This window comes from Pleurodeles waltl, chromosome 3_1 (genome assembly GCF_031143425.1).
Source record: "Pleurodeles waltl isolate 20211129_DDA chromosome 3_1, aPleWal1.hap1.20221129, whole genome shotgun sequence".
NCBI lineage: Eukaryota > Metazoa > Chordata > Amphibia > Caudata > Salamandridae > Pleurodeles > Pleurodeles waltl.
The window spans coordinates 1,923,542,077-1,923,554,127 of record NC_090440.1 but is presented as its reverse complement, the minus strand read 5'-3'; the positions used below and the strand labels follow the sequence as shown (position 1 = coordinate 1,923,554,127).

Here is a 12,051-nt window from a genome sequence, read left to right as displayed (position 1 = left end):
ATTGCTAATTAATTATGTAAATTGTGTAATTGTTATAATTTTTAAAATGTAGATGTATGTTTAATGAGTAAAATAGTAAATTTTACCTCTCCTGTGTCCAATGCTTTCCCTATTGTTGCACAGATTGGAGTGGGAATAATAAATTTTACTTCTCAAGTTCAGCGCTTTCCCTACTGTTGCACTGACTGTAGTGGAAATAGTACATTTTACCCTTTCTGAGTCCAATGCTTTCCCTACTGTTGCACTGACTGGATTGGAAATATTAAATTTTACCCCTCCTGAGTCCAATGCTTTCCCTACTTTTGCACAGACTGGAGTGGGAATAGTAAATTTTACTCCTCCTGAGTCCAACGCTTTCCCTACAGTTGCACAGGCTGGCGTGGGAATAGTATATGTATTATTTATAGAATTAAAAAATATATTATTATTATGTTTTGGGGTATTTTCAATTATATTTGTTTTAATTAGTAATGTTTGTAGTAAATAATATATTTTCAATAAAGTGTATTTTTTATATTGTTTATTTGTTTATGTGTAAAGAAATTGGTATGTGTTTTACATTTTTTCCAGTTTATTTGCTATGGTTTTTAATGCATTGTGTGTGTGTGTGTGTGTGTATGTGTGTGTGTGTGTATATATATATATATATATATATATATATATACAGTATATATGAATACATATGCACATATATATATATTTGTAACATTAAATTGAAGGAATGTAAAATATAAAATAATTCAACAATTATTTTAATAGTAGTTTAAAATTATATATATGTAAATAAACATACACATATACATATGTGTGTGTGTGTTTTGTTTAAATATATATTTATATATATATTTTATTATTCAAGTATATTTTATTTACATTAATTACTGTTAGATGGTAATATATTTAATGTTAACTATTTTTAGCTATATATATTTTAAATACAATATGTTTGTTGTTTCCAATATTAGTATTAAACAATAGTTTTTTCAATATTTTTGTCATTTCAGTCATAGGTATAGGATGATGATATTTTTGGGTTCTATATTTTTGTCTCAAACTTTTTGTGTCACAATATTTCAGATTTCAATATTCTGTCAGTGAACCAGCAAATTCAGCAAACAAATACAGCAAATAACTACACCCACAGGTAAAAATTCGCAATTTACTAAAAATGTATTTTAACATATGACTGTATTTAACAATATCTTATCTTGTTTTTAACTCCCCATGCAGTCCATCTGCTCATCTGTTGTCTTGGAATTCACAACAGAAAGCATGGAAAATTACTCAATTAGAAGCACAATTTTCAAAACAATTCTGTTTTTTAAAATAAATTCAAACAGGAAACACATTGTTTTCTGTCTGTATTTATCTGTAAAAATCAGTGAAAATGGAAAACTGGGAGCCATAACTATGATAAAAACCTCACTTCCAGATATTTGTGTTATTTTATTATTATTATTATTATTATTATTATTATTATTATTTTAACCATTTGAAAGTGGATCTCTTTTGAAAAAACCACAGTCATGGTCTGCAAGTTATGTGACATGATTAGACATAAAAAACCATGTCAGAAATCTGTGACATACTCTGGCATACAGAAGGCAGGGTATGGTTTGTTGTGAAAGCGAACCCTTAATTTCAACATGATAAAATAAGAAGAAATACAGCAAATCAAGCGATTACAATCCACAGGACCTCCGTACCTGCTGTGGCGGTCTGACCACCGCATCCATGGTGGTCCAACTGCCAGATTACGATCCTGGCAGTCAGGCTTCCAGGAAACCGCCACCACCACCAGGATCAGAGATCCCAATGGGTTGGCGGAGGTGAAAGTCTTGATGACTTTCCTTTCGGCTGGCGGAGAGGCAGAGTTGAGCACATAGAGAGACCCCTGCACTGCCCACGACAATGTTGTGGGCAGTGCAGGGGACCCCCTGTCAGCACCCTTGGCCTGCACACTGTCTGCTATGGCAGACAGTGCACATTCCAAGGGTGCTGGGTGCAATGGCATGAGCCTCAGCTCCCTGAGGGAGCAGAGGCCAATGCAGCTGAACTGTTTCCGCCAGTCAGCCTGGGGGAAACATCGTAATAAGACAGCATTGAGGCCGCCAGATTGATAGCCACCTCCCCACCATATTGGAGTTCGGGCAGTTCAACTGCCCAACTCATAGGCCTAGAATCTAGCAGAATAGTCAAAATCACAAGAAAACTGTACACCTCTTGACCATGGTTCAAGACCCAAATCTGGATATTTCTTTTTATATTATTATTATTATTATTGTTTAAACCAGTAAAAAAAAGATTCCTCTTCAACTACCCAGGCATAAAAGTGCATGTCAGACATTTTCAAGGCGTGAACATTTTTTGTGAGTTTGTGTCATGTAGTAGAGTAAATTAAATAGAACTACTGCAAAAGCAATATGGTAAAATAAGTTTTGGCAAAAATTGGCTATAGAAACGTAGCTGGTGTCATGGTAATTCAAGTGGACGTGAAAGAATTCTGGCTCTCATTATGAGTTTGGTGAACTCTTTGGGCCGGAAAATCACCACTCCAGTTTTCTGCCCACTGGCCCTATTACGAGTTTCCCATTTGGCCAGCGAGAAATGGCAATGTTGCGCTGCGTCAGTTGTGACAGCACCCATCGCGCTTTTCACTGCCTGTAATTTAAGCAGTCAAAAGCGTGACAGGGCTGTCTAGGGGGGCCCCTGCACTACCCATGCCAAGTGCGTGGGCAGTTTAGGGGCCCCCATGGGGCTCCCGGCACCCCGTCTCCGCCAGCCTTTGCATGGCAGTGGAACCGTCATGCAAAAGCCGGCGAAAGGGGGCTCATAATCACTAGGGCAGCGCTGAAAGCAGCGCTGCCCTGGCAGATTAAGTCTGCCAGCACCACCAGACTGTCGACCGGCGGCAACCTGGCGCTGCTGACGGTCAAACCGTAACGGCTCCGCCACGGTCATAATGTGGAGGCCGGACCACTGCTTTGGCGGAGGTCTGACCGCCAGCACAAGTCTGGCAGTTCCATGATCGCCAGACTCGTAATAAGGGCCTCTGTCTATGGATCGAGCCCCACCCCTAGTCTTGTCTATATATTTTTAAATATAATTATTTTAACCAACTGAAAGTAGATGTCTCTGGAAATTACTGGCATGGTATGGGAAACGCTGGCATGGTTAGGCATGAAACATGTCATTCCTCTCTGAGTTATGGTCAGATGCCAAATTGTTGTGTCACATACCACAGTTGATTCCTACCCATACTGTAAACATCTATGCAAGCACCTGTGATGCAAAGACCCTTTTCAAAATGAAAGAAGACAGACCAGATGAGGGTATTATATTCTTGTAAATCCATCCAGTTTCTGAACCTTACCATCATGCAGAAGGGCCATGACAGTGTCCAGGCTTTCAAACTCCACAGTGAAGAGGTTCTCCACATAAAAACCACGTGATTTGCTCCAGCGGACAGGCAGCGAGTCGGACAGTCGTGGGTTCAGGAGGTCTCTGACCTGGAATCAGATGCAATAAGTTCAGAATGAAGCTCAACTATACAATGTTGCATGAGTGCTGTGTGTGAGTAGGGTCACAATCTTGCTCCTGATCATTACAGACACTGTTTTCTGTTCTGTACCTTTGTGTGATAGCCTAAAGAATGGATTGAGAGAAACAGGTTGAGGGCTTGACTATCAGTAGTGCATGAGTTTAGGCAGTCTCCCTATTTGCTAGTTTGAGAGACTGAGATAAAGAGTCTGGACTCCAGTAATGGCCAGCGAGTGTTGTGGGGTGAAATAGGATGATCCTCAACCCAGCAAATTACCCATGGTAGGAGACCAGGAGTCATAAAAGGGTGGACAATACATTCTCTGTATTATAAAAAACATTCTGGGGATGTTAAAGCGTCATGTGGACCTCTATGTACTCCTCCAAGAAAATGACAATTGTTAGCCTGCAGCCTTGAATTTATGTCAACCAATTGCTTTGGGGAATTACTAATACTTACAATTAATTTGTGTGAGTGGAGAACACTCACTCTAGTTTTCCAGGATTCCAACCACACCCCCTGCTCAATTACCTGCTCATTGTAGATCTCAATGTACGATGCGCTGAGTGTGAAATCTGCGGAACGAGATTGACTCTGCTCTAACAGGTACAGAAAGGACCTCTGTATCAGGCCTGCCAGGCTGCGGGGCATCAAATGATCCTCATACTGTGGAGAGTAGAGAGAGAGAAAAGTGAAAAGGGAGAATGGTAAAATGGGGTTGAGTGAGTAAAGGCAGAGGTGTGGGGTGCAGGCAAGTCACATTAAAAGGGGCAAGGAGGTGGCTGCTGTAAAAAAAAAGTATAAAAAAGATAAAAGTTAAAACTGAGTGCAGGAGAGGCAATTAAAACAGAGGACAAAGGACTGATTGAAGGACAGATGAACTTGAAATTATGTAAAAGGAGCATCAATAGCTTACAGCTTTCCACAGCTGCGGGTGCTCCTACATTCCCCCAACCCATCCATTTCCTATAGCTCTCCCATCCCAGGCCCACCCATAGTTCTCCTAACCCACAGCCATCTATTTCCTGCAGCTCCCCACTGTCATTCAATCCCCAAAGCATCCCACATTCATCCATATCATACAGATATTCCAGCCCACAGCTACCAATTCCAAACAGTTCCCCAAAGTAATCCTTATCCTACAGCTCTATAGCTTCCAAACAGACATCCAGTCCCTACTGCTTTCAAAGAGCCATCCAATCCCTTCATCATGCCCACACTTTCCTAGCGTTACCTTACTACCAGCCATTCACTGCAGTTCCACCCAGCTACCACTCATACACCATTCACTATTAACTACACCTCCGACGATGCCAGCACTTCATACCATTTACTACAACTCCTCCACACAGTCAGCACATCAATGGCCAACTACATTCACTACAGACTACATCTCCTTGAGAGACAGTACTCTATTCAAAATAAGTTTTCCAAAGCCAGTGCTCCTCTTCCACCCACTATAAACTAGAACCCCACTGGCACACAGTACTCCCTTTAAGCTACTCTCAGCATGCACTTCTGTTCCATTCTGCAGCTCTTCTGAACCAGCACTCTTACACCATTAATTTCAGCTCCAGTACTCCATTCACAGCTCCACGCTGCAACCATGTGCAATCAGCAGGCGTACTATGTATCCCGCACTTTGAGATGTTCTCACCCTCGTCGGGGGACCCATTAAACTGTACGTTTTTCCTGATCCTGTTTGTCCAAAAGCGAAGACGGTGCACGAATATCTGGAAAATAATGCAAGTTGGAGAGAGATTGGTAATGGAAGTCAAGAGGTGTTAATGACAGAGAGGAAAAAAATGAAAAAGGAAAATGAAGGCCAGAAGAGAACAGGTGAGCAGGATATTACAATCACCAATCCTGGGAACCAGTGGAGTCATTGTCCCGGCTCATAGTCAGAAAGTTGAAAGTGTGAGGAAAAGGTCAATATGAAATTAATATCTTATGAAGGTGAGATCCAGCTGCACATGACATGGGCAAGGTTGTTTTGTACTTGGATAGCACAGCCACATCCCAAATAGGGAAGATGGTTCAGCCTTAAAGGTGGCTGGATTGCTACCTCCCATGTAAACAAGTCAATCAACTCGTTTATGACCAAGATTGCTTGCTAAAATAACAAGATGTAAGACTAATATGATGGAGTAGGCAGGCACCTCAGACATGTGAACGATAGGCACCATTGTACAGTCTTTGTACATATTGGTCACATAGTCACTACAGATTCTGGCAAGGGGAAGTAACACTATTGCATAAGAACGTTAACCACAAGGGCATGCTAATAAGGATCTGTGAGGATTTCACGGCAATGCAGATGGACAGCGTCCATGAGAAAAACGTTCCCCCCAGGGGTGCATCCGTCAAACCCATGAAGTTCATAGACGATGCACACTACCTCACAAAGATGAGCAAAGCTGTGGTTTACACAACAGGGGTGGCGTAGCGGCTCTGTACAACATAGAATAATGAGATGGGGATTAGTGCACTAGCGTTTTAGAGACATTAGCTTAAACAACTTCCAGGTTGGCTGGAACTACTTCGGCTTTATAGCTAGCAGAGTCAGTAATGTCAGGAATTATTTTTTGGAGGCAGAAAGCTCACAAATATTTACTAAAAGGTTCTCAAGCTATTTAATATGCATACAATAAATTTAAATACATATTGATCGAAAAACCTGTATCTAATTATGGAAACAGCCACCTAACAGACACCTAACAGGATGAGACTACAAATACCTCAGTTAAAGAGGTCTTTACTAGGTAGGTTCATTGTTGACCTCAAGTTCCGAATGCCCATGCCTCTCAGCAACTGGTGGGCCATTTTGCCTTCATGAATGCATATGTAGAACAAAGGAGCAAGTATGACCTGTTTTCGACCAACTACCTTTTACACACCTTGCACTTTTTGATTAGGTGGTCCATTCTGCATGTATTCAATTAATGTATTTGTATGAGCATTTCCTATTTAGAAATCCAGGCTTTGTTAGAAATACACCCTTGAACAAGTGGTGACCACAATCCTAGTCAGGTAAAGTCACAACACAATCCAAATTATCCTCAGCCCACCCTCTTTTAGCTTGGCACTGAGCAGTCAGGATTCACTTAGAAGGCAATGTGTAAGGTATTTGTGCAGAACTCTATACAAGAACACAGTGAAAACACCACAAATAGATACCATACAGGTTTAGATAAATAGAGGATATTTATCTGAATAAAATACTGTTGAAACAATTAAAATCCAATGTATACAAACAAAGTTATGAATTGTTAAAGATTAAATCCAACTAAAGCACATAGAAAGCACAATAGCTCCAACTGGGGCTATCACAATGTCGTTGACGGAGTCGTTCTCAACAATCTGACACAGCTGGTGCCAGTCACAAAGTCACACCGACCTCCAGGTACAGTACCTTTTAAAAACGAAGAATGTCGCACGGAGTTGGAAAGAATCATCGATTGAGTCAGTGCGGCGTCAGCCCCTTACGGCTTCTGAGGAAAGAGGCATTGGTTCCATGCTGCGAAGCAGGTGGATGTGAGGCTTCGGTTCAATCCAGATGCAGGGGGAGATGATGCATCATCGTCTGGGATGCGTCGATTCTTTGTGACCCAGTGGGGTCACTGGTTCCGGTCCGTCAGGACGTGATGTGTCAACTTCGCAGTATTGCAATTACTCTGAGTGATGTCAGCAGAGTTGCGGCAATGTCGTACTTGAGTTGCAGGCAGCGGTCATTTCGGGCAGCAAGGTCCACGGAGCGGGAGCAGGCTGCAGAGTTGCTGGAGTCGCTGAAGTTGCTCTGGAGTCAGGTACAAGCAAGAAGCTAGTAGTTGAAGTCTTTGCTGTACCTGAAACTTTAGAACAGGAGGCAAGCTCAATCCAAGCCCTTAGAGAGCACTTTGGGGGAAGGCAGAGTCCTTCGAGCACAGGCAAGCAAGGCAGCAGGGCAACAGCAGGGGAGCAGTACTTTGCAGCAAAGCAGTCCAGAGAGTCCTTTGGGTAGCCAGGCAGGTCTTCTGACAGAGTCCAGGAGCAGGTCCAGAGTTGTCTGAGTTGGCGGGGTCAGAGACCCTGTTTATATACCCCAAAATGCCTTTGAAGTGGAGGAGACTTCAAAGAGTGGTTTTGAAGTGCACAAGTTCCCCTTTCAGCCCAGTACTGTCTGCCAGGGTCCCAGTGGGGGGTTATCAGTACATTATGTGAGGACAGGCCACTGGCCTTTGAAATGTAAGTGTCAGGCCCTCTACCCTTCCAGCCCAGGAAGACCCATTCAGTATGCAGATGAATGCAGGAGTGACTGAGTGTCCTGTGTTTGTGGTTGTCTGGGTGAAATGCACAAGGGAGCTGTCAACAAGCACAGACCAGACGTTGATTAGAGACAGGCTGTAAGGCACAAATGGTTTTAAGTGCAGAGAAATGCTCACTTTCTAAAAGTGGTATTTCTAAAATAGTAATATTAACTCCAACCTCACTAATAAGTAATCTGCACTAGATTAGGGCATGAATTATTAATTAAGCCGTTTTTAAATACATTGGCCCAAATTCACAAACTGTATGTTTAGTACTACTAAATTAGTACTAAGAAAATACTACCACACACAATTCACAAATCTACTTGTGGAGACTGCCGCAATTCCTATTTTTTCTGTGCCACCAGTGTGGAGAACGTAGTACATCTACACCTACACTTTGTTAGTAAATGTGGGAGAAACCAGGGGAATGGCTGGAAAAAGGGGAATATGTACCGCTAAATGCGTGGTGTTGAGGGATGGACATGCAAATACAAACATTCACCCACAAAAGAGTAAGCCATTGCTATACACAAACTACAATTTCAAAGTTAGTACAGCCAAAAACAGTAAATGTAGATCAGCTTAGCCTTGTAGTACATCTAGCACCACATATGGACACTCACAGGTACTGCGACTCACTCCCATATAAAATAATGAAGGCAGATGCATGGCTGAGGCGCTAAGATGGCGGATGCACCTTAGGAGTGCTCCCAACCCCTCCGTCATTCGCCTCCATCTGCACCTTGATGATGGGATATCCCAAGATATCTTTGTCCCACTGGGAAGCAGAGACTGCTGCTGGCCCATATTGGAGCGGTAGAGGTGCTGAGGGCGATCGCAGATGGCTGCTCTCAAGCTCACAGCATGCACCACGACAAAATGGCAGCCGGAGTCTGAGCGGTCTGGAGGGCCTGAGTCGGTGCCATGGCCACCGCTGGAGAGTTGAACAGGGGACTGAAGTGCCGTGCGATGCACAGAAGGTGGCCCGGAGGTGCGGTGGTAAATCTCTCCTGGTGGCCCTGTCCCTCGCTGCCTGGCCTGCATCTGGAGGTGCGGGCCTCTGCGAGTAGGTGAGGCCATGTGCTGGGGAGGCAGTGGCGATCAGAGCATGCAGCACTGGGCGGGTGGCCGCGCTTCGGGGCTCTTGGATGGCAGGATGCCTGGGCACAGACGGTGATAGGGTGATGGTCTAAGGCCCGGCTCTCCTGGTGGACATCGGGAGATAGGGGGAGCGGGCCCCGGACTATAGTGAAACCAGCCCAGCCTGGAGGACATAATGGCAGACACCGCGGTGAGGCAAGGAGTGATGGCAATCCTTCCCACATCAGAAGATCCCAGTGAGTGCAGCGATGAAACTCTTACTGAGCTTGATTGCGGCCGGGCTTGGCCCTACGGTGTGGGGCCCTGCAGGGAGGGAAGATTCGAAGTTGGGTGGCAGCACTGGGCGGAGTGTGCAGTGCCCCTGTGGGGAGAGCCTCAAGCTAAATCATAGGCAATGGCACGGTGCTTGGCCCGCCTATCGCCCCAGATTTTGTCCCTGAGCCTGGGCCCCCACCTGATGGGGACTTGAGGAAGGGGGCGACCCCTGGATGTGACACAACTGGCCTGCCCTGGGCAAAGTGAGGGCGGACCGCAGCAGACGAGAAGGGGCAAAGGAGCAATCTGAGGTGAGTCTAGCCAGAGGCTTGGATCCACTGAGACTGACTGGAGGGGAGCGCTTGGACCAGGGCCCCTTCGCCTGCTCAGAGAAGGACTGACTGGGCCAGCTGCGGGGGAGCCCCAAAGAACTACAATTGGTCGGAGAGCAGCTCATCCTCTCGGGTTAGGGGCTGGCCGGGGCCTCAGTGATGACCTGTCCATGGCGGCGGAGAGGGGGTGCAGGGGATGAGAACTGGAGCATTAGTAAAGGAAGGCTCCTGGCACTCTGGCAACGACCCCCAAGGGGACCCCTCGACTGCGCTAGGAATCATCTCCTCCTGTGCATATCTACTGGAATAACCATGTTCAGAATCCTACACTCAACTGCTCGTGCTACTGCGCTTGCAGTAAGCAGGTTGAGATACAGAGGTGAGCCTGGGGCAGCCATGGAGTGATGTGAGTGGAAGAGACTGAGGCCGTGAATAGTTATACTGCTTTTGACACTACAAACAGTGGCAAACCTATAATCACCAGCTTAGACAGAGCTACACTGGGAGTACTTAATCAGACCTCCCGGAACTTGGCGAACTGAGGTGCCTCTGGCCTTCGATTGCCACTGTCTCCTGGGACAAGAGCACCAGCCTTCTGGGCTTAACTGCTCATGCAATCATGAGAGGGTGACAAGCGGGTTGAGAAGCTGCCCTACATCTTTGCGGTGACCTCACTATGGGCAAAGATAGAGCATATCGCTCCTCAGCCACCCACACACCCATTGACCAATTTACTACTGGCCCACCGACGGCCTCCAAAGGGAGAAATAAATCCGGTGTGACAAACCACCCATCCTAGGAGCTTGCTATGATCCTTCAGGTGATCCAGTCATCATGCGAGGCTGTTGAAACAAAGATCGGGCAGGTCAGGGTTGACGTCGCGTTGGTGCGCCAAGATCTCCATAATGCCACAACCAGGCTCACTCAGGCCGAAACAAGACTATCCGATGTCGAAGATGAGGTGAAAATCTTCAAATCTCAGGTATCAACTCTTCTGACACGCACATCGGAGCTACACCGTCGTGTTGAAGATGCTGAAAACCGTTTATGACGTAACAATGTACGCATAATTGCATCCCCGAAGGCATGGAGATCCAACCCATGAATGACTATCTAGAAAGCTAGTATAAAACTTGGAAGCCTTCGACCCGCCTATCGCCCTGGTTTGTGATCGGGAGGGCCCATCAGCTGTTGACTTTGCGGTCTCCACCTGGCGCTGCATCATGGCCAGTGATGGTCCGTTTTTTCAATTTTTGAGATAGGGATGCATTCTTACAAGAGGACCGCACCCGAGAAGATCTTCGATGAGGGAATACTAAAGTCCTTCTTTTCCCGGACTATACTAAAGAGGTCAAACAACAGCGCAGGTCATCTCTTGAAGTTAAACAGAAACTCAGGGCGATGGGACTTACCTACGGACTCCTGTTTCTGGCCTGGCTCAGAGTGGTTGATTAGGTCAAGTCATGGTTTTCTGAGACACTGGCATCCGCATGGGAATGGCTTGCAGAAGAGCGTCTGCTGACACGCCCTTGACAGAACCCCCTCCTCCCACTGCTGGGGCGGACTTGTGTTGCACTGAGACAAGGCTCAAGAATCAAAAGAAACGCACCCGCTCTCGAAGGCGCAGGTCGGCCCGGCGGTTGGTGTACAGATCCCTCTGAGGCCCCGTGAGGGCTCCCCGTTGCCGGCAGCGGAGGGAGGAACTACCATTGCAACGGCTTGAGAAACCACACCGGACACGCCACTGGAGAGCCTCTCCCCTGATAAGATGAACTCTAGTAGTGACACCAATCTATCCTGGAGTCCCACACTTTAATACATTTCCTATGTCCAGATACTGGGCACTGTGGATTGTGTTGTATGAATATCCCTGCTGTTGGGCTGATCTATTGTGCAATGAATCCTAGGTTAGGGAGGGGTCAGCCACTGTCCGTTAATTTGATGTTATGATTTTTACAGAGGGTTTCTTATATATGGGTGACAGATGCTTCTGGGGGGAAGTATGAGGAGGGGAGGAATTTGGGGGACTGAAAGCATGTTTGAGAGAATGTTAATATCCCAGTTGGTTTTGGATATTGGTTCAATACCTCTTTGTTGCATCATTCACAGAGGGCAGACACCAAATATTGGCACCTTGAAACTCCAGAAGGTTACATGGACCTGACACATATCGACGGGGCAGTGCTGAGGGGTGCATCCCTCCCCTGAGATGGAACATTAATCTACAAGATTAAATGGTAGGCCCCCTCAAGTGTTATCATGGAACGTTAATGGTCTCCTAGGCAAAGTGCTCCTAGGCAAAGTGAAACGCACGGCTGTGCTCACCTTGGCCCACCACCATCAGCCAGATGTCCTTCTACTCCAAGAAACTCATCTTTTGGAAGAGCGATGCCCCTTTTTGGCGCAATGAGGCTATGACAGGGTCTACTATGCAGGGTTCACCCAGGGATCTAGGATGGTGGCGATTCTCCTGAAGAACACCTTTTCCATCGCGGTTGATCACGTGGTGAGGGATGGGCAGGGGCAGTTTGTG

The 12,051-nt window shown here is 45.7% G+C and overlaps 1 protein-coding gene across 1 annotated transcript in view; it reads right to left on the bottom strand.

Annotated features, from left to right (window-relative positions):
- The window catches only part of LOC138283644 (kinesin-like protein KIF12), a 369,377-nt gene that overhangs the window by 98,624 nt on the left and 258,702 nt on the right, over nt 1-12,051 (bottom strand). Inside the window, exons 5-7 of the mRNA XM_069221580.1 lie at nt 5,199-5,274; nt 4,073-4,207; nt 3,374-3,509 (exon numbers count right to left, since the gene is read on the bottom strand). Coding sequence (XP_069077681.1) covers nt 3,374-3,509; nt 4,073-4,207; nt 5,199-5,274 — 347 coding nt within the window. The remainder of the gene's footprint in view (nt 1-3,373; nt 3,510-4,072; nt 4,208-5,198; nt 5,275-12,051) is intronic.